The sequence below is a fragment of the Lepidochelys olivacea genome (genome assembly GCF_965140295.1).
Source record: "Lepidochelys olivacea isolate rLepOli2 genome assembly, chromosome: 14".
Taxonomy (NCBI): domain Eukaryota; kingdom Metazoa; phylum Chordata; order Testudines; family Cheloniidae; genus Lepidochelys; species Lepidochelys olivacea.
The window spans coordinates 2,087,316-2,109,745 of record NC_140424.1 but is presented as its reverse complement, the minus strand read 5'-3'; the positions used below and the strand labels follow the sequence as shown (position 1 = coordinate 2,109,745).

General features: G+C 58.4%; 1 protein-coding gene across 1 annotated transcript; it reads right to left on the bottom strand.

Annotated features, from left to right (window-relative positions):
* Window positions 1–1,677: 1,677 nt before the first annotated feature.
* GAA (alpha glucosidase) lies at window positions 1,678–22,151 on the bottom strand. The gene is made up of 20 exons (XM_084646514.1): window positions 22,013–22,151; window positions 19,140–19,784; window positions 18,724–18,869; window positions 17,760–17,925; window positions 16,796–16,892; window positions 16,240–16,359; window positions 15,648–15,766; window positions 15,282–15,413; window positions 14,335–14,445; window positions 13,747–13,860; window positions 13,485–13,569; window positions 12,731–12,848; window positions 11,472–11,605; window positions 9,644–9,795; window positions 7,782–7,930; window positions 7,396–7,537; window positions 6,906–7,004; window positions 5,055–5,219; window positions 3,631–3,783; window positions 1,678–2,813 (listed from the first exon to the last, which is right to left on the bottom strand). Exons 2-20 carry the CDS (start codon window positions 19,725–19,727, stop codon window positions 2,754–2,756), a joined length of 2,850 nt encoding a protein of 949 aa, XP_084502640.1. The 5' UTR covers window positions 19,728–19,784; window positions 22,013–22,151; the 3' UTR covers window positions 1,678–2,753.
* Between the last annotated feature and the right edge of the window lie 279 nt (window positions 22,152–22,430).

Below are 22,430 nucleotides of genomic sequence, written 5' to 3'. Positions count from 1 at the left end.
GGGTCAAGTGGAATTGCTTTTGGGGAACAAGGTCTGTTTGCTGCAGATTTTACTCTGGGCCAATAAAAAGTTCACTGGGCTTCACTCCAGCCTCCCTCCCCCGCCTTCTCCAGCTCAGTACAGGATTTCCGACAGCTCGGCTGGAGCCATCTTTGCCCTCTCCCTCTAGGAGGGATGAAGGCATGAGGGGCTTTATTACTCTCCTAACCTGCCGGAGAGAGGAGACGATCCTGTCTCCAGGGGTTTTGAGTGAAACAATAGAACACTAGAGCAGGGATATAATCTCTGAAAAGCTAGGGCAGGGAGCCAAGCAGCCCCAGAGAAAGGTGGTCAGTTTCTTTTACGTTCTTTAGTGCTTCCGCACAAGGGCAACTGCAGGAAGAGGACTGGCTGCGCCTGAAGGATTTTGGGATCAGAGGGCACATGCTCCTCTGCACCATAGGCACAGGTGGCTGTTGTGAGTTCAGTGACCTCCTGCGTATTACCGAGCTATGAATCATGACACAAATTCGACTCCGTTATTACGCACGCACCCCCAGCACCATGCCGTCACCCTCCCCGCGAAGAACCCCACGTCCCGGCAACTTCCATCCTCTGCGCCCCAGGGTGTTTGTCTTGTAGACGATAAGGCCCTTAGGGTTGGGGCTGGTTTTTCCCTCCGTCTGCACCGTGCTGTGCCCGTCTGCTCTGACAAACGAACAGGAACCACGTAAGGCTCCGACGGCACAGGGGAGAGCTTAAGGGAATATTTAACCAAACATTAGGAGCTTACAGCCTGATCCACATTTGGCTTTGAAATCTCAGATGCACGGTGCTGCCAGCTGCCACACGAGGTTCAGCACAGACTCTGGGTGGATGTGGGTCAGGAATGCAGCGAGCTGGGGGGATTTACATAAGTGATGAATTCCAGTTCTTCCCAGTCAGAGCGAAGCATCCTCGGGGCTTTTGATCCTAACGTCCCGATGTGTGTCAGCTCTCTGGCCTGGACAAGCGCTGCAGGAACGGACCATTCGTTGAGAAGCACCTTACCAGGTAGGAAAGGAAAGCACCTTACCAGGCTTGTGTTAACAAGCACGGGCTACAGACAGCATTTACGTTTACCTTTTATCTGTAACCTTCTGTTGCCAAACCCTGATGCTTGCTTTTAAATCTTTATCCCAAGCTTCGTGAAATGCACTTCTGTTTGGCTTTTACCATAACCCCATCTAAGTGCCTCGTGCTAAGTAGGGTGCTGAACTGAGCTGAAACCAGAAAGCTGAGCTGCACTGTTCCATGGAGGCAGCAGACCAGTGCACACTGCGGGTGTCCCACAAGACAGCGGACGGGGCCCGCGCGTGTAACAACGTGGGGGGTGTCACTGGGTAGCCTGCAGAGGGAAAGAGCGAGCTCGCGGAGCCCGGAGTGGAGCACCCGTGCTGCCAGCAGCCGGAGGCTGGGGAGAGCGTCCCCTGATGGGCACAGACAGGGCTCCCTCCCGCTGTGAGCGCGGGACAGTGATTCACAATAGGCACCTCGGGTAAGTTGAAAAAAGTGTCATACGTGGGGCCAGCTAGGAGAGGGCAGTCCTGGGGAGAAGCCAAGCATCTGCCACCAGGGAGCCTGGGGACCAAGTCACCTCCTGGCACCAATGAACCATCTTACTCTGCACACAAAGTCCGCACAAGCCAAGGTCAAAAGAACATTCACAGTGGCCCTTTATTAGCAATAAATCCCCCAAGAAGAGCGGGAAGCTCCACTGCAGTGACGAGGCCACCCCCAGCCCGTCCCTCGGCGCTTCTCTAGGCCAGGCTAGCGACTGCTCACATCCAGGGCACGCCCAACGCACAGACACAGCAGGGGAAGGCAGGTCCCCCCACCCCTTCACCCCAGCAGTGGTTCTCAGCCTGCGGCCCACGGGACATCCTCAGGGCCATACAGGTAGTACTGGATGCAGCCCACAATGGTGAATAGGTTGAGAACTACTGCACCCCAGCACGCATCCTCACAAGCGCATTCTGGGGCAGGCCTGCCACTCTCAAGCCTTAAACCAAGATGTCTCCTTTGCTTTCAGAGCAGGAGACAGACCCTCCACCTGCCCCCAGCAAGCCCCAAGCTGTGCACCCATTTGGCACAGGAAATAAAAGTGCAAGTCCCATAGTAACCAGGGTCCCAGTTCTGCTACCATCACAGGACGCACGGTCGCTGCCAAATGCAGCTGGAGCCTCGGCCAGTGTGTCTGAGCCTTGGGAAGGTTCATGGCTTTAGAAACTGCAGCTGATTGTCTTTGCAGACTCTGAGCGCTCCGATTCCTTTCCCTAGTGACTGTGCCGCCCCCTTGTGAAGTGATTTAAAAAGTTTGGTTCCCCCCCCACCCCTAGGACCCAGCCCTGCTCCAGTGAAGTGAATGGGAGTTCGGCCATTGCCTTAATCAGCAGCTCAATCAGATCCCCAGTGCAGAAGCAGCCAATACACCTGTGCAGCACTACTGGGGACAGCTATGGCAAGGAGCTCTTGGCTGGTTCTGCAGATCCACAGCCTGCCCCTAAGCACCCAAGAGCCAAGAACTTTCAACCCCAGAACCCCGGAGTTGAGCGAGAAATGCAACTCGGTTCCTAAAGCACAGCTTCCCCAGACCCCTCCACCCCTGGAGGTCACAGGACACAATCTGCTCCTGCAGGGAAGGCAGCATGGAGCAATTGCATTGCATTGACTGACAACTTCTTTCTTTCACCAGAGTGCAGAGGAGCAGAACTAGGCAGGCGTCCCATCATGCCTCAGGACCAGATGACCATGAACTGCTCCCCTAGTGGGAGAGAGAGCGGGATACTCAGGATCTGAGGAGACAAGAGGGGAGCTCCATGTCAGTGACAGCCTCCGGGGGCAGGGTGGGTGACAACAGATTGTCTGGGGACCTGCTCTCCATCAGCGCCAACTGCATCAGGGCAATGTGAATACCCTCTGCCCCACAGGTGGGCACACCCCGAACACTGCCTGGAGATGCTCTATCTATGGGGTGCAGGGGATGTAATCTTCCTATAGAGTTCTACCGAACTCTCCCTGCGGCACACTTCCAGCCCCGTTAAACACAGACGCCCTAGAGACGGCATCTCATTCACTGCCGAGATCTTCAGAGCGATTCCCAGAGAACCCTTGATCTCATCCCCACTCAGCTCTCGAGGCCCCCCACAAGGATCCCCACAGCCCACCACAAACAGCAGCAGCAAGTTTGACCCCCCAATAACGACACAGCACCAAGACCGACTCCGCTACACACTCCCTGGGGTCTCCACATCTCCTCCAACCCTTTCCATGCCCCTCCCCTCCACGGAGAATCCAGGAACTCAGAGCTGATGAGGCCCTGGATTGTTCTATCCTCCTGAGCTCTGTTCAGGCCACTTTTAAATAACTTTCCCCCACTACACCCTCAGAATCCAGGCTGACCTCTCTCCTTGTTCCTCTCCCCACAGCAGCAGCGCCAGCTGCCAGGGCAGGATGCTCCTCTGTGACTGTTCTCCCTGGCGGCAGTGATCCCTGGGGTCCCCCTGCCAGAGCAGGCAGCCTCCCCTTTCCAAGGACAGGAGCGAGACGCCTATTTTGCAGCCCTCAGAATAAGCACGAGAGCAATGAGGCAGGAAGCGCAGGCGTCTTTACCTTGGTGTCCGCGTGGTAGGAGAAATTGGAGACAGGGACGCCGTTAGCTAGAACCCTCTGGGGCGGGCTGGGGACACCCAGCACTGTCACCTCCTGCAGCAAGAGCCCGTCCACCTGGCTGTTCACCTGCACCAGCTCACTCAGCAGCACACCCTGCAATCCAAGGGAGAGTTTGTTCCCCCAGGTAAGGTCTCCAAGCCAGTTGACGTTCCCCCTCCAGCCAGGCTGGCTTGTACCGGGACTCCCGCCTCAGCCCACCTGCTCCTCCCCTCTGACGCTACAGCTGGTGGGACTCCTGCCCAGGTGACAGTGCGACATCAAACCCAGGCCAATTTCCCTGGAGAGTCAGGCAGGAGGAGCTGCACCGTAATGATCATGCCCGGATCTGTGCTATGTCACTCAGCAGGGTCCACCTTCTCCTGGGCACAGACCCTCCTGGGGGAGGGAGGCAGGCCCATACCCAGCCTGAGAGGGAGGGACAGTCTCAGCAGCTACGCCATAGGATGTCTCCCACTGGGGTAACCTTGCTCTGTTCCCCAACCCCTGTCACACTGTTTGCGGCCCTGCCCCAGAGCCAGACACCTGGTACACAAGCTACCCTATTTATATGGCTTGCTGAAGGGGGCCACGTTCTCCAAGACAGGGACGTCCCAGGTCACAGGGACAAGCCAAGCAGAAGGAAGCTCTGTCACCAGGTACTTTCCAAGCGTCTCACTAACCTACGGTGCTGGCCAGAAATGGAAGCCAAGGTCTAAAGTAGCCACATCCACAGAGCCTGCCCCCGGCTGCGGGAAAATCCCAGACCTGAGTCCAGCCTCAGCTGCTTCCTTTGGTTTTTCTAGTCTGCAGGGCACAGACAGCACCACCGGGCACAGAATGTTCTGGGCTCTGCAGCCATTAGGGAGTGGCAGAGTCCTTCATCAGAGTGAGGAGACAGGCAGCGCCCGCGCCCCTGCAGTGCCATTCAACAGCCGCGTTGCCGGGACAGCCAGTGAGGCTCAGCACCTGGGTCGAGGAGAGGGGACCAGCGAGGGCACTCGCTCTCCGGGAAAACTCGAGAGAAACCACCTTCTGCTTGGCTGCGCTGAGTGCTTCGGGAGGGACAGCCCCTGCCGGGAACCGGCCCCCCCACTCTTCCCAGGTACAGCTGGGAGGCTCCCACTGTCCGCAACAAAAGCTGTATCTCGCTTGCCCAAGAGACTAGACTGCAGCAACTCGTGCAGAAAGCCCAGCTCCCAGCAGGCAAGCCAAGGCTCAGGATTCAGCGCTTCCTGGTGGGGCTTCAGTCTCACCAGGCTGCACCTCTGCCGTACACCCCAGGAGGCCCCAGAAAACTCCCTGGTTCTCGCTTGCGGTAGGGCACCATCCGCATCCCCCAGCACAGGCAGATGTCACTCTTAGCATCCCTCCCCCACCAGACTCACGTTCATGGCCAGGAAGAGGATTTGAGTGTAGTCGCCCTTCTCAAATGTCAGCAGGCTCTCACCATCATCCCAGAACAGGTCGCCTCTGGCAACCCCAGCCACTGTCAGCGCCACTACCAGGGTCATGCCCTTCTTTCGGCTCTCTGTGGTCGTGAAGCCAGGCTCCTGGGGAGATGCAGCCAGCAGGCAGAGAGGTTTATACAAAGTACTTCCCAGGGATGGCCTCAAGCAGCTGCTGGTGGGGTCCCTGATATAAATGGTACATCTCCTGCCAGTCACCTGCTAGGTGTGAGGTCCCTCACTGCCGGACTCCAATGCACCAGACAGGGCCAGTGTAGCAACCGCCCCAGTTTATAACGTCTAACCCTCTTTCCCCTGTATGTAACAGCCACATCGGGACTCCCAGCCTAAGCAAGCAGGGCAGGTCCTGAAGATCAGGGCCAACGTACTTAGCAATTTGGTAGGCAGGAGGTCCTTGGGGCATCACCCAGACTGCATCCCCTCCTACAGAACCCACGGCATTGTCCCTCTGGAGGAGTTCAGAGCTTCAACCTCACAAAGGCAGAAACGCCATGGAGGGAACGGCCAATAAGGGGGGTGCTGCTCACCAGCCGATGGGCACCCAGTACTGAAACCATGACACACTGGCGGATGGGTGTCGCTAAGAAGCTGAATCCCGCAGCTAGGCTGATAGCCCGGATAGCCCGCAGGTTCACCCTCAGGCAGACACACCCTGCCCAGGGCAGCAGGCACAGCCCACGCGGCAAGAACCTATCGAATCACATTCCCGGCCAATTTAGCAACTTAGCTTGTGCAGGGAACTAAAGATCTGTGTTTGTGCAGCTTATTCTGCAACCTTCAGCTTGTCACATGGCTGACACGAAGCAGCATCTCTGCCCTGAGCTGGCAACAGGCTAAACAGCTAACAGGCCCTTTCATTGGGGTACATTTTAGAAGCTGGCACTGGGTAGTCATGTCATATTGCCAAGTGTGTGAGGTTCCCTGAATAACTGTGATTTCCCCCACTCGGGTACCAACAAGCAGCGTGACATGGAGCTAAAGAGCATTCCCAGGCAAGAGCCCACTGTCCCTTCAATTCAAAGAAAAGCCCTGGGGACACTCTGTCCCCAGTCTGGAACCTCTTGCAGATGCCCAGTCTTTCGTCCTCCATCCCTTCTCTCTTAGCCCCAGTCACGCTCAGGCCTCATGCATTCTGCCATCATGGAACCAGCACCAGAACCAAAGCTTTCAGTTCAAAGTTAGATGTTTCTAGCCTTCATGGTTGTAAAGAGTTTTGAAAATGTGAAACAGAAAGCCTGAGTGAAGACAAATTGAAACAACAGCTGAGAGTTGTTAGCTGCCCCATTCATCTCAACAGGGTGTTGACTCTGAAACCTAAGGATGACTGCCATGCAAAAGCTTAACTATTTCATTAAGGTTCATTTTAGCAAGGAAGCCTTGGCTAATTTCGCCACACTGCCCTTTACGATACTAAATAATTCCTCCCTTTTCTCCATTTCTTGCATGCTGGGATGTTCACATTATAGCAGGACTCCTCAGATTTAATTCTTAATCTTCTCATAAGAATCCCTCCAGCAGTAAGGCCCTTTCTCTGACACTATTCAGCTCCCTCATCTTCTGCAAACATCCCCAGCCCTGCAGTTCATAGGCTGATTGACGCTCCAAACTGCACGCTCCTTCGCCAGAAAACCTGACACGAGGTGCAAACATGTGATGGAAGTCACACCACCTGTGGCTGGTGCCTCAGTGAAGGGATTGGGGGAACTGGGATTACGCTGGAGGGGGAAATGGTTACTTGTGCCCCACGGCAATGGTTCAGAAGAGACTCACTTGCAGAGGTAGGATGTGTCCTGCCCGCACATGGACATTAATGGTGTCCAGTGGAGCTGGTAAGAGGACCCACTGGCCCTTGCTGTGGATGACGGAGCCCTGAAGATAAGAGAGAGGAAGTCATTACACCCCATGCACAGCCCACCAGCTAAGCCCAATCAAGCCAAACATCAGAGGCCTTGCAAACACTATGAAGAGACCTGGCCCTGAACAGTGCGGTACCAGACTCCCAGCATTCGCGTGGGGACGGAGGTTCTGGGAAGCCAGCAGCAAGCCAGGCCAACCAGGACCCGCACTAACAGACACCTGCTGGGATGTGATGGGGGAGCTGTGCATTTAAGAGTGGAAGGGAGACGAGACCAGACCAGAGTTAGTCACCACTTGTGCTTCGCTGTCTGCTCACGGAGCAGACTACACTCCCAGCTGTTTGCTGGGGTAAGGCCAAGAACCCACGTTATTCCAAAGAGCATCGGCTGTACCGTGTACTTACTGCCATCAGGTTATACCAAGTCTCTACGGGGAAGTAGCCGCTGACTTTGGTCTTCCCTGCCTCTAGCACTGGCGTGATGAGGAGCCCCGCTCCCCACATGAACTGGTGGTCAACACTCAGGGTGTTCGGGTCTGTGGGAAACCTGCAGAATGGATCTGGGTGAAGCATATGTTCTAACACCGAGTACACTGCCCCTTCAGAGCCCCCCACTGCCCATGCACCTCCTGCTGCGGCAGGGGGAGGACTGGAACAGTGGCAACCGTGCTAAGCCAACCCATGCACTGGACTGAATACTGGCATGGCCAATCCCCGTGCCATGCTCCCAGCCCCAGATCAGACACCTGACAAACCCATCCTCCCTGCTGTGGGCCCGGGAGGATGCTCACTCCAGGAAGAGGGGTCGTGCGACTGTCTCCCCTGCAGAGTGGGCCTTGTGGAAGAGGGTGTAGAGATACGGCAGCAGCGAGTATCGCAGGAAGACGGCCTTCCTCATGGCCTCCTGGGCCGCAGGGCTGAAGGCGTACGGCTCCTGGGGCTACGAAAGAGAGGAGGAGTCCAACTGAGAAACCAGGAGGGTGCAGGCAGATCCCACTGTAAGGATCAGGCCTTTTCCTGTAGCCATATTGTGAGGCCTAAGGCCTTTGTCTGCAGCCATGTTAGGAGAGCAGCAGCCATTAGCTGAGAAGCAGGGGGTCATATCCTCACATTCCATCTAAATTACATTAAAACAACATAATATCGGGCTGTTAAGAAGGAGACCCCATCCTAATGGCACCCACCATCACCAAATAGAGAAGCAGATCTTACAGTGGTTAAAGAAAACTTAGTTTGATTGATTTCTTGCCAGACAGAATGCTCTTATCAATAGCTGTGGTTGTAAAATTCTCATTTCTTTATTGTTTTGTTCCCACTATCTATGGTTTTTCTGTATGGTCTCTGTCCGCTTCTTTGATTGTTTCTGTCCGTTACATAATTAATTTTACTAGGTGTAAATTAATTAAGGTGGTGGGGTAGGACTGGTTAGTAGAATTGTAGTAAAATGATTGGTTACGGTAGAGCTAAGCAGGACTCAAGTTTCACTATATAAACTGGGGTCCAAAAGGAAGTTCTTTGGGAACCAACTCCAGGACACAGCCCCAAAGATCAGAGCTGCCAGACCTCAGCACCCTGCTAGCCACATCATGCGATGCTGGAGTCCCCGGATGACCTGATCCTGACTGGCCAGCAGGGCAAAGTTCATCTGCCTTATTGGGAGGGGTGAGCATTGTATGTGTAGCGGGTGCAGTCTGTTTTGGAGATTGTTAATAAAGAGAGGTTAGGTACAATAATATTGTGTAAGGCTCTGTCACTGGTAAAAGACCCTGCAAACCTGCAGTGTGTAAGGTTACGCCCTGAGCCCTAGAAACAGGGTAAAGGGGGGTGCCCTAGAGTGTAAGGTTACACCCCGAGCCTACAGAAGGGTAAGGGGGGGGTGCCCTAGAGTATAAGGTTACGCCCTGAGCCCTAGAAACAGGGTAAAGGGGGGTGCCCTAGAGTGTAAGGTTACACCCCGAGCCCACAGAAGGGTAAGGGGGGGTGCCCTAGAGTGTAAGGTTTCACCCCGAGCCCACAGAAGTGTAAGGGGGATGCCCTGGAGTGTAAGGTTACACCCCGAGCCCACAGAAGGGTAAGGGGGATGCCCTGGAGTGTAAGGTTACACCCCGAGCCCACAGAAGGGTAAGGGGGGGTGCCCTGGAGTGTAAGGTTACACCCCGAGCCCACAGAAGGGTAAGGGGGGGTGCCCTAGAGAGCGCGAGTAACAAAGAATTTTGCGCAGGTAACAAGGGGCAGAGCCTCAAAAGTCACAGCACGTCAGTGATCAGGTCAGCAGCAGGACCCAGATCTCCTGAGATCAACATCCGTCCCCATCGGCTTCCCGGGGTTTACTGTAAAACTAGCATGGACACGCTCTGTGGAGGAGCCCTTCTGGGCACCTTTATCCAGCAGAGGAGCCACACAGGGCACGGACCTGTATCCCATCCCTCCAGGTCTCCTTTAGGCCACACAGCCTAATCAGCCAGCCAGTTACCCACACCACACACCTTGCCAGGGCTCTGTTCTGTCCCCCTCCCCGGTCACATCCCTCCAGCTCTCTGGAATCACCACTGGCTGAGAAGGAAGAACAGGGCTTTGCCAGACGAGTGCAGCTTGGCCGTAAGATTCCCTCCGGTGCTCCCTGCACAGGCACTGGGCTGCTGCTTGCCCTCACCTTGTTGCCGCGGTCGTTGTGGTTCCGCATGAAGGGATAGAAGGCACCCAGCTGGGTCCAGCGTACGCACAGCTCCTCAGAAGTGTCACCCAGAAAGCCGCAGATGTCCGCCCCGACCAGCGGCACCCCATACAGGTTGAAGAGCAGCACCTCTGGAAAAGGGGGGCAGGGGAGGGACACAAAGCCTCTGAAGCACGGAGAACAACACCGTGATCCTGGGCAGGCTGGAGGGGACTGGTGCGAATGCCCTCTCTCCCACTTCCCACAGGGGGACTGGAGCTGACTCGTGCCCCTGGGACAGAACCAGAGATGACACCTGTGGTCGTGGCACATCAGCTGTGGGAAGTGGCTGCTCTCAGCCACCATGCAGCTCTCCCAGCTGCCAGTCTATTAACCCAGGGAAGATCATCAGTGGGAACTGCCTGTCTCGCTGGTCTGATGGTGGGGCTGCTGAGGAGAGACCCGCAGTCCCAGGAAGGGGTGAGAAGACAGAGAAGGAGATGGAGAAGCTGCAGACAGAGCCCCAAGCTCACTGCTCTAGCAGAAGGCTGTGCCGCGGGAGACAACATGCTGGGTCTCTGGGCTGGCTGTCTCTGGCATGAGACACATCATGGGGCAGAGGGAGAGATGAGGATTTTCGGAGGGTCCAGAGTAAGGAGAGAAACTGGCAATACCAAGTAGTTCCTCTCCCCCCTGCAGCCTCAGAGGAAAAACCTTTCATCAGGCAAATTCCCCTGCAGCTGGGTTCACTGCATACAGCCCCAGGTCACCATGCCCAGGGCAAACATCAGGCCCAGATGGTATCCGTTATACACATCCTCTCTCTGACCCAGCTCTGGGATACACAGCTCCTTCCACATCCTCCTTCCCTGAACAAGATAGAGGGGATCCACCATGCTGCGGTGACTCTCCAAGAGGACACATCACATCACAGCCTGGGAGGAGCTGGGATGGCAGGGCCCCTTACCTGCATCTCCTCCTTGGCTCTGGGAACACATCCTGCCTTGTGAGAGTCCTCTGTGGGCTCTGCCATTGCTACGTTAGTGCCAAATCCACAGGGCATGCCACTGCCACGCGTCTCTGGGGCAGGCTGCCCAGTTCAATGGGAGCAGAGTGAATGGACCAGGGACAACCCTGACCGAGGGGTGGGAGGGAAAGGAGTAAAGACAGCACATGATCCAGTGCAGCAGAGAGGGGAGGTTCTCGGGACCACATCAGGGTCAGATCAGTGCTAGGAAATCCCAGTGACCAGTGCAGATTTATGAACCCAGTGCAGTCTGCACCCTGTATTCTAGGAAACAGGCTTCCCCTGGGACTTACCTCTGCCATTTAGCTCTGCTGTGGCATGTGTTTTCACCACACTCCCGTCCCTGTTTAAACGGAGGGAGCTGCTCGAAGGGTGCTCTCGGCAAGAGGCCTTGGCTTGGCCTCACTTATTCTCTTGGCCTGACACAGCCCCATCCGCCGAGCCCCAGGGCATGCCACAAGTATCCTCCATTTCCCCCAGCCTTTCTGGGGCAGGCAGCTGATTGTAGGAGGCAGCACGGGGCGGGGGGGGGGCTATGCTTTGCGGTGGGGTGCCCTGTGGAGGTGTACTGGGCATGGATGACTGCCCCTGAAATGCAGCAGGAAGGCACCTAGAGATTGGTGTCGCCTAGCACCAAGACAATTAAATGACTGCAGAGCTCACTGCACAGGACAGAAGGGGCAAGGGCTCCCAGACACTTCCAGCGGGGGTTAGCTGACATTGTGGGGAAAGGAAAGGTCCTAGGGGGATGAGGACAGGGCTATGGCACAGGACGTCTGAACGCAGCAGTGATGGGGGTACCTGGGACAGAGTAATACAGCTGCTCCCAGCTGCTCAGGACATCCCCAGTCCAGTGGCCAGCGAAGCGTCCGTGACCCGCAAAGGTTGAACGCGAGATCACGAAAGGGCGCTTCCCTCGCACCCTCACCAGCGCACTTGGGGAAAAGAAACAGATGAGTCAGGCCAGTAGCAGGAGTCTGCCCAGCTCAGTGCAAGCATCCGTCCCCACCCAGCACCCAGCGCTGCTCAGCCAGAGGGGAACAGGGATTCAGCCACCTACAGCACAAGCCTCTGCCAATGCAGCAAACTCGAGACACCCCCAGGCAGACGCCCTGCGTAGGGCTTGCAAGGGAATCATCTCTTATAAACCTGCCCAAGCAACGTGGAACCCAGCAAACGGGGCAGCTGCTTGCTAGCAGCTCTCAGCCTAAGACACTGGAGCCTTACTAGGGGCAGGGGATGCTGGCCAGGGGGGCCCTTCGCAAGCTGGGCCCTTCATGCTCCCTTGTGCCTATCTCAGGAATTCAGCTGAAGGCGCCTTTAAGAGCACAGCTCCCCAGCCCTGCGCGCAGGATCAGAGCCCTGTAGGGGGTGCAGCCTGAGCCTGCTGGTTCCTGCGGACGCATGTCAGCTCAGAGACAGTTCAGGACTCAGGAGATCGAGTTCCACAGAACCTGAGAGGCTTGAAGCAGTTAACGTGCCCCCCCAGTGTTGGCGACTCAGACTGCACAGGGCATTTCGGGGCCTGCTGTCATGCCAGGAGCGGCACAGGGGCTTGGGCATATCTTGGGGGAAGCAGATCAGCAGAAAACCTGCACAGTTAAAACGAGGCCTTCAGACACTGGGGGAAACTCTCCCAGTAAACGGACCAGGATGCCAGAGGCCTGCGGACCTGCCATACCTCCACCCATCCAGCCTCCTGCCACACAAGGCCAGAACAACGGGCCACAGTCTACTTCCGCGTCCAGGAGTGGCTAGCAGCGGACACTGCCATGGGATGGGGAAGCACCCATAATGCATCTGGCCACTCACGCAAGGCTGCGGTGAAGCGTCTCTCCTGGGCCAGCTGGGGGCATATCACACGCTGAGGTACGGCGGGCTGCCACAGCCTCCGTAGTCAGCTCACCCCTGCAGTCAGCCCTGCAGCAGCAGCCCCGGGAGCCCCGCTCCCTGAGGTTTCCCAAGGGCTGGCCCCCAGCACTAAGCAGATTCCTAGGAGCCAGCCGCCCGCCCACCGTGTTGTCCCCTCTTCAGGAGCCTGCAGTCCAGGCCAGGCGTACCGGTGGGAAGCTATGGCCTCGGTCAGCCCGTACAGACTATGGAGGTTGTAGTGTGAGGACAGGTACTGCTGGCTGGAGGCACAGATGGTCCCTGCCTGCAGGGTGCCCCCCAAGACACCTGCAAGGAGAGAGGGAATGGGTGAGTCATAGGGCGCCATGCAGCATGGCGAGAGCAGTGCTGGGCCTGCAGGGAACACACCCTGGCGGGCTGAGCATGAGTCCTCAGCCCCCATGCTGCTTCAGGGGTTCCAGCGCCGTGGGGCCTCAGGGGCTCCCGGCAACTCCTGAGTGCAGCTGAAGGCGTCTCTGGTGTCCCGTTCTCCTGCAGATGGGCACGTCACCCAGGGAAAGGGGAATTGACATCAGCACTCCTAGGGCTACAGCGGCGCCTTTCCAATTACTGCCCCAGGTCTCTGGACTCAGCCTCCAGCTGCCTGAGGAGAGAGAACAGGAACCAGCCCGGACTCTGTGAGTCTCCCAGCTCAGCCTCCCCAAGACCGAAATCAGGTTTGCTTCATTGTGCAGCCTCCGGCTCCTTCCCCGCTCTTCTGCAATGGACACCTGCGTCTCGTTCACACACAGGCTTCGTGCAGCGCCGGAGAGCGGCGGGCCGCATGCTTGGACTCCTCCAGGACATTAGTTCAATAGCAAGGCCAGCTGCTCCTGGGGTGCAGGGACTCAAAGCTCTCTTGCCCCACTGGTTCTCCTGCCCCCGCATTTGCCAGCAGAAGGCTCTTTGCCTGCAGTTCCTTACCTGGCACATAGGGTGGGTTTTCCAGTTTGTTGTTTGGGCAGCCGTCCAAGGAGCCCGCCACAAAGTTGGATGGCTCGTTCATGTCCTAGCAAGAGAAGGGACTCTCGTCTCTGGACCAGGATGCTGGCAGATGTGCAGGGAATCAGAAGTATTGCGGATACAGCACCACCCCCCCACACCCCCCCAGGGCTCCAGCTCCAAATCCCCAGCCTGTTCCAGGTGCCCTGGGTCCCAGCAGGGCAGAGAGAGGGAAGCCACTCACAATCCACATGCCGTCGAAGGGCACCTGGTCATGGAACTCCCTCACCATGTCATGCCACCACTCATGAGTCTCTGGGTTAGTGAAGTCTGGGAAGACGGTCGGGCCAGGCCATACCTGGGAGACAAAGGAAGAAGCAACCAAGGGGGCTCCAGTTACTCACCCCCTCCTCACACCATGTTCCTGGACTTGGACGTCATTGGAGCCACACTTGCCAGCATGACTCTGGTCATCTAGATAGCCTCCAGTCCTCTCCCTCTCCACTCGCCGGCTGCTGCCCTCAGCGACACATGCACATGCTAAGGACAGCAGAACAGACTGTGGGGCAGGGTCAAGGGCCTCCAGTGATGGCAGGGGACATTTCCCATGAGGTCTGTGAGAGAGAGACTCCTCCTCCCTGGGGAGAAGGTCTCTGCTTTGGCTAGGAACACTGGGAGGTAGCCAGGGCTCCACTCAGCCCAGAACACAGACTGGGAGGTTTGACACCAGTGGGATGTAGGCTCTGGGCTTTAACATCTTCACCCACCCCTGGAGACCCCCTGGTTTCAGCTCCGATACTGACTCATCTCCCGCTCCAGGCCTAGGACTCACTTTCCCAACCAGAGGCTGCCCCGTTGCATTTCGGATGAACACCCCTCGCTTCAGCCCGTCATCGTAGGGTTTGTAGCTGCCGGGGGGCCCAGAGCTGCTGATTGCTGGATCCTGATAGAAGAAAAGTGAGCAGCGAACTGATCAGTGAGAAGGGGAATGAGAGAAACATCACGTTATCGGAGAGAGACGATCATCACGTTATCGGAGAGAGACGATTCCCCAGAGCCTGTGCGTAAGTCCCCGGGCTGAACCCAACCCTTGGTTACTGCATGGCGCCGAAGGGCGGGAAAGGCAGTGAGAAGGGCGAGAGGCGCTGGGCACCAGAAGGCCAGGGTGGAGCCTGAGGACGTGGTGCAAAGTGAATGCAAGGAACTGCTGAGCAGCAGGTTTCAGGGAGGTTACCAAGTTCTTTGCGTTGCCAGGGTCGCTGAGTGACTCACGTGCCGAATCAGCAACTTCTCTGCAAGCAAAGCACCACCACAGTCCCATTGTCTGCTTTCCTTGCCTTGGCCACTTTGGGCCTGGTCTTCAGAAACAGGACCAGACCAACAACGAAAGCGAACTCCTGCCAGCTAAAACCACCCCCCCGCAGGGCACTCAGTGCCATGGACGAGAACAAGCAGCAAGGGAAACTGACTCTCAACAAGACATGGGGAGAAGAAGGGGTACTTCAGAGCTAGTTTACTCCATGTTCTGAGGTTCCACTGCTCCCTTCTCCAGGGGCATTCAACCATCAAATCGTTAGGGTTGGTGATGCACCAGACTGAGCCCTGGCAACCAAACCCAAGTCACCACTCGGGCTGCGGCATGTTTGATTCTCAAATCCCCACAACTGAAGGGGAAGGTGGAATATGGAGGACACGGCATGGAGGGGCAAAGAGCAGAGTCCTGCGACCAACCATCCAGAGGTAAGAGAACAGGGGGCTGGCGTTCAGGGCTTCACTTACCACGATCATGACGTATCTCCGGCCGCTTTGGTGGAAATCCCGCACCATGTCTGGATAGTCCTTAAAGTTGTTCTTGTTGAAGGTGAAGTCTCTCTTGGCATCTGTATAATCTAGGTCGTTCCATTGCACATCCTGGAAGGGCCGAGACCCCAGTGTCAGAGAGGGACTGGGACAACGCCCAGCCACACACAGGCAGGTGACCCACCCACTGTGGCCACTCTGCGTAGTTTCCCTACTCCCCTCCCCCTGGCTGTCTGGCTCAGCACCTGTGTTGGTTGCCTTGAGCTGGCTCAGGGTTGGCTCATTTCAAGGCTCCATAGCAAGAGGTGCTGCTTCTGGGGGGTCGCAGGAGAGAACCAGACCTACCAAGGGGAACCGGGCTGCTGTCATGTTCTTCACAGCCTGCCGGGTTGCAGCGGTGGAGGAGTAGCCCCAGCGGCACAAGTGGAATCCCAGGCCCCAGTAGGGGGGCATGAACGGGTACCCTGGAAGTTAGGAGGAAGCAGATTAGACAGTAGCCCAGAGATGTGGAAACTGATTAAACCCAATTCACTCAGCAGCCTCCTCGCCTGCTACCCTGAGAGCAGGGTCCTGACTGAAGGCCACTCACTGGCACCTGCTTCCACACACAGCAATCAGCAGGCAGCAGAAGGGACACAGTGGCCTTCAGAGCCAATGATGTGGCCCCTTGCCCTCCCCGGCGTGCTCGGGAGAACAGCCGTCGGGGTGGAGCCTGACTTTACTTTAGAAACCGAGGCCCCAGCACGGACAGTCCCGATGCACTGGGCAAAGGAGGAAACAAACTGTTTGCCAGCTGTGAAACCGCCCGTGCCCTGTAAAGGCTGCCCAGCCCAGCCAGCTCTACTGTTCGCTCCCAACACAAGCGGCATCCGGGCAAGGCCCAGTTCTTCTCCCAGAGGCTAGAGGAGCAGGAAGGCGGCTCCTCCGAACACCCTACCGATGACATCCAGGTACTGCCGGACCACACTCTTGGGGTCAGGGCCCAGGAAGACGTAGAAATCCAGAATGCCACCTATTGTTCTCCAAGTCAGGGCTGGGCTTGGCTGCAGCACCACGTCTGCAAGGCAAACAGGAGCGAGGGTAAAGCAAGCTGGCTGAGAACACAGCCCCGGAGCCTCGGCCCAGCCACGTCCAGCAACAGGGGCCTTCCCCCTACAAACAGGAGCGAGGGCAAAGCAAGCCGGCTGAGAACACAGCCCCGGAGCCTCGGCCCAGCCACGTCCAGCAACAGGGGCCTTCCCCCTACACCCACACAGGCTGCTGAGACCAGCAGCCAACCACACGTGGAGCAAGTTCCACAAGCCTCTGCTGGACGTCTCTGCTCACCCGCACTAGCCGCGGGCAGGTGTGGTGATACCACCCCCGACACAGGAGGAAGTGCATCCCTGAATCCAAGCTGCTGACCTCAAACCCCTCTGAAGGCTTGTTAACCGGCCGGCTTCCCCAGAGACGTTCACAATAAAGGCAGGAGTGACTGGTAGCAAGGCACGTACCCATCGCGTTGCTGTTCAGCAGGAAGACTCCATGGGCCAAGCCGACATCCTCCATCACCAGGTAGAACGGGTGAGAGCCATAGAGATTGACGTACGGCTAAAGTACAGTAGAGCGTATCATGTCAATGATACTCGGGCAAGGCACAGTCCACAGGAAGCAATGCAGCAGCCAGCCCATCCTCCCGGCCGGCGCAGGGCTGGGTACACAGCTGGGTAGCTTCACACACCCAATTTTCGGGGCTCACCTCTGCTTTGACAGCCATGCTGGGCATTCACATAGTGGTGACAAAGTCTGGGCACTCCCATGGCGCCAGCCACATCATCCTGCCTTGGATTCTTGCTGCTCTTTAATAGCAGGCAGCAATGGGGATTTATAGAAACACAAGCAAGCGCCCTGCGGTGACGCGGCTCGTTCTCCTACAGCCCCGAACTCTCCCTGCTGGCTATAAAACATGCTCTTAGCCCTGGCATCAGGGTGGGGATCAGGGAGCTTGTGACACGCAGCACAGTCCCCTGGATCCCTATTGTACACACCTGGGTTGCTGGTAGGTGGCGCAGAGAAATGAGCTTGCCCAGGGAGAGATCTCCCAAGGGACTGGAACCGGGGCCCCCAACCGGCTGTGAGAAGCATTAGGCTGATGGGGCCAAGCACACCTGCATTTGCAGGAGAAAAGAGACTCCTGAGTGTCCAAGAGCTGAATCCAGGGACCCTAAACCCTAACTGTGGGAACAAGAGCACCAGCATCCCACTGCCAGGTGGGGCACCAAGCCCTCCCCCAGAGAGCTCGTGAGAGCTCAGGCTTGAGAGAAACCTCAAAAATTTAACGTTCATTTGAGAGCAAGAGACCTGGAACTGCCCATATTAACACCGCAGGGACACTCACGATGGGCCTCCGTCCTTCCTGACAGGCCCTGCATGCGAAGCGGAGTAATTACTAAGCAGGACTTCACTCTTATCCCTTACCGTGGGCGCCATGTCCCGATTCCAAAGGGTGACTTTGGTCCAATTGATGTTGAGGGCGAGTGAGGTCAGGTGCTCCCCCAAGCCAGAGATGAAACGGGATGGCAGGGAGGTGGAGATCTGGAGGAACTGGTCAGCAAAGAAGAGGGGAGCAACGGTGGTGTTCAACCTGCCAAAGAGAAATGGAGACTCCCAGAAGGCAGACAGCAAATGCCATGGGGAGCTGAGCTCAGAAAGCTTGCTTAGAAGCAGCTCTTCCACCCAGACAGACCTTCAAGCCATCACGTACTAGATACCAGACAGAGGAAGGAGCCTCTCAGCCAGAGAAATGGCAGCTTCTTGGGAAAGGAGAACACACATGATTCCAGCCGGAAGCTTTAGTTACCACAGAAAGTGCAGCCTTCTCCCCAGCTGTGAACTAACAGGGGGCGGGAGAGCAGCAAGGGAGTGGGAACCCAGGGCCCCAAACTCCAGCTAACTGCTTCACCATTCACCATGACTGCTTCACCCTGGGCAAGACATTGAGTCACCTGGTGCCTTGGTCAACACGAGCTATGGATTTAGGCACCATGAAAACAGGAAACTCACTGACAGCAAGATGCTGCCTCTGCTTCCATCACTTTATACTGGCACCTGATCCACAAAACCCAGATAACTGCCCTGTGGGCTTGGCCAGCTCCTGATTCCAGTGGAGCCGCTTCTTCCCAGGGCAGCTGTGGCATAAGAGGCAGGTACGGCTGCAGCTGCCTGTCTGTCTCTTGAGGGAGAGTAAGTCAAGTGAGGTAGTGACAACACAAAGCCAAGGACCTGAGGGGGTGGGAAGAGAAGGTTACTTTGATTATAGCTGGGTAGTAATGACACTTCCCACTTTTAGCTCCATCCCCACCTTTGGCAGTGGCTGGGCCCAGGCTCTGGAAGGGGGTGAGTCAGAGGGGAATATTTGGTTACAGGACGAGGAAGCACTTACAGAACCTGCCCGCTGGATTCCCTGAAGACCATCAGGCCAAAGGGATCAGCTGAGAACTGCACACTGTACAGTTTGGAGGCGATCTGGCCTCTTGCTTTGGGGGTTTCAAGTGGCACTTCATAGCGTTTGTTTGCCGGATCCCTGAGCTGTAAGAAAGGGAGAGACTGAGACAGCTGTACAGGCTGGAGCAAGTGACTTTTCATTATAGTAAACTCTGGGATTGACACAACGGCTTGTAGGTCACCAGTCACCCTGAAGGGCAGAAAACCCAGCTCCGAGAACTGCTCAGCAAGGGAAGTAATGCATATGGGCTCTAGGCAGAAACTCATTGTTCTGCACGCACCCCTCACCCAGCACCACGGCTAGTGACTCCTGCAGCCCGAGCCCCGTTATGGCTGGCTAATGCACCTACTGACCGTGAAGTGGAGCCTGCCCTCTGTCTCAAACACCACATCCAGCCGCAGAACCATTAGGTCTTCTGGGAAGAATGAGGGAATGGTACGGGTCAGGCTGGCAGTGTAGCCTGTCTCTGTGGCACTCAGGTTCTCCATCTTGTAACTGGGGTAGCTGGGCGGGAAGAAACACCAGGGCTGCCAAATCGCAGAGCCCTTAATGGAAACCGGAACGTAGCAGCAGCCACGAGCCTCACACTCTGCTCTGGAGAGAAGCTTCTCAGGTGCACAGTCAAACCGGCTATCTGGAGAGATGTCACAGTGCAAGGGCCCTGATGCAGCAGCGCCTGGGGTCTCCAGTTGCCCTGCCCACCTCTGATACCATGTCCGCCCTTCTCCATTAGCACTACTGGATCTGTAGGTAGTCTCTGGCCCTGGGGGGTCTCTGAGGCTCACAGCAGCCACAGTGACTTCATGGACACTGAATATGACGTGTAGGGCAACTGTTGTGAGCAGAGCAGCAATGCTGATGACAGACATCTGCAGCATGGTGCAGGAAGCCTTCTTGCAGGTGGGAAAATTCTCAGCCTCCTTCAGTCTCACTGGGGGCATTGCGGGACTGATGAGCAAGTGCCCCTCCAGCACCAGAGAGCCTGCCCAGGCAGCCAGCTGGATGGGGACAGGGAGAAGCCCGTGGTCAGTTTTTACACATGAAGGTCGAGTGGGAGCCTCCAAGTGAACAGAACAATCAAGACCCACCACATTGTGAGGGATGCCAAGGGACCCCGGATCAGGTGCACCCCATGCCCGGCAGGATAGGGAAGATCAGTGGAGGCGCTCCCCTCCCCATCCCTGAACCTCACAACCGGCACGGGGGGGGGGGAGAAGATGCCCCCGATCCCCTGCCCCCGATCCCCACACTCTGCTGGGGGGGGGGAGAAGATGCCCCCGAGCCCCACACTCTGCTGGGGGGGGGAGAAGATGCCCCCGAGCCCCTGCCCCGAGCCCCACACTCTGCTGGGGGGGGGGGAGAGAAGATACCCCCGATCCCCTGCCCTGAGCCCCACACTCTGCTGGGGGGGGAGAGAAGATGCCCCCGAGCCCCTGCCCCGAGCCCCACACTCTGCTGGGGGGGGGGAGAAGATGCCCCCGATCCCCTGCCCCCGATCCCCACACTCTGCTGGGGGGGGGGAGAAGATGCCCCCGAGCCCCTGCCCCGAGCCCCACACTCTGCTGGGGGGGGGGAGATGCCCCCGAGCCCCTGCCCTGAGCCCCACACTCTGCTGGGGGGGGGGAGAGAAGATACCCCCGATCCCCTGCCCCGAGCCCCACACTCTGCTGGGGGGGGGGAGAGAAGATGCCCCCGATCCCCTGCCCTGAGCCCCACACTCTGCTGGGGGGGGGAGAGAAGATGCCCCCGAGCCCCTGCCCCGAGCCCCACACTCTGCTGGGGGGGGGGAGAAGATGCCCCCGAGACCCTGCCCCGAGCCCCACACTCTGCTGGGGGGGGGGGGGAGAGAAGATACCCCCAATCCCCTGCCCCGAGCCCCACACTCTGCTGGGGGGGGAGAGAAGATGCCCCCGAGCCCCTGCCCCGAGCCCCACACTCTGCTGGGGGGGGGGAGAAGATGCCCCCGATCCCCTGCCCCCGATCCCCACACTCTGCTGGGGGGGGGGAGAAGATGCCCCCGATCCCCTGCCCCCGATCCCCACACTCTGCTGGGGGGGGGGAGAAGATGCCCCCGAGCCCCTGCCCCGAGCCCCACACTCTGCTGGGGGGGGGGAGATGCCCCCGAGCCCCTGCCCCGAGCCCCACACTCTGCTGGGGGGGGGGAGAGAAGATACCCCCGATCCCCTGCCCCGAGCCCCACACTCTGCTGGGGGGGGGGAGAGAAGATGCCCCCGATCCCCTGCCCCGAGCCCCACACTCTGCTGGGGGGGGGGAGAGAAGATGCCCCCGAGCCCCTGCCCCGAGCCCCACACTCTGCTGGGGGGGGGAGAGAAGATGCCCCCGATCCCCTGCCCCGAGCCCCACACTCTGCTGGGGGGGGGGGAGAAGATGCCCCCGAGCCCCTGCCCCGAGCCCCACACTCTGCTGGGGGGGGGGGAGAGAAGATGCCCCCGAGCCCCTGCCCCGAGCCCCACACTCTGCTGGGGGGGGGGGAGAGAAGATGCCCCCGAGCCCCTGCCCCGAGCCCCACACTCTGCTGGGGGGGGGGAGAAGATGCCCCCGAGACCCTGCCCCGAGCCCCACACTCTGCTGGGGGGGGGGAGAAGATGCCCCCGATCCCCTGCCCCGAGCCCCACACTCTGCTGGGGGGGAGAGAAGATACCCCCGAGCCCCTGCCCCGAGCCCCACACTCTGCTGGGGGGGGGGGGGAGAGAAGATACCCCCGAGCCCCTGCCCCGAGCCCCACACTCTGCTGGGGGGGGGGGGGAGAGAAGATGCCCCCGATCCCCTGCCCCGAGCCCCACACTCTGCTGGGGGGGGGAGAAGATACCCCCGATCCCCTGCCCCGAGCCCCACACTCTGCTGGGGGGGGGAGAAGATGCCCCCGAGCCCCTGCCCCGAGCCCCACACTCTGCTGGGGGGGGGGGGAGAAGATGCCCCCGAGCCCCTGCCCCGAGCCCCACACTCTGCTGGGGGGGGGGGAGAGAAGATGCCCCCGAGCCCCACACTCTGCTTGGGGGGGGGGAGAGAAGATGCCCCCGAGCCCCTGCCCCGAGCCCCACACTCTGCTGGGGGGGGGGAGAGAAGATGCCCCCGAGCCCCTGCCCCGAGCCCCACACTCTGCTGGGGGGGGGAGAAGATGCCCCCGAGACCCTGCCCCGAGCCCCACACTCTGCTGGGGGGGGGAGAAGATGCCCCCGAGACCCCGCCCCTCACAGCCCCGTACCTAGCTCCGCCCCCACCGCTCCCAGCGGCAGCGGCACGAGGGGCTCCGGGCCGGCGCGCCCTCTGCGATCACGTGAGCAGCCAGTCAGCTGATCCCCGGCCAGGAGTCACGTGAGGGGCTGGCGCCCAGCGAAACACGTGGCAGCCCGGCGCTCCAATGGGGACCAGACCAGCTGGCTCCTGCCGCCCTCTGCGCCCCCGCCGGCTCGCACGCGGTTCACCCCCCGTGACCTCCCTGCCCCGGGTCGCCGCTCCCACGCGCGCAGCTCAAAAGCGCGTTATCGAAGGTGGGGGGCGCGATCCGCGGGTACAAGCGGGGACCGGGCCCAGAGCGGTAGTGGTTTCTTCCCAGCCATGCAGCCAGTCAGTAAAACAAACACAAGGCAGAGAGGCCAAGCAACCCGCTGGAATGAAAGAAA

Excerpts from the sequence above, each read along its gene's own strand:
- GAA (XM_084646514.1), bottom strand. The coding sequence starts at position 19,727 with ATGCCCCCAGTGAGACTGAAGGAGGCTGAGAATTTTCCCACCTGCAAG. Across the intron at positions 11,606-12,730 it reads GAGGCCATAGCTTCCCACCG|TGCGCTGGTGAGGGTGCGAG; the intron begins GTACGCCTGGCC and ends CTTTTCCCCAAG. Across the intron at positions 7,931-9,643 it reads ACAACGACCGCGGCAACAAG|CCCCAGGAGCCGTACGCCTT; the intron begins GTGAGGGCAAGC and ends TCTCTTTCGTAG.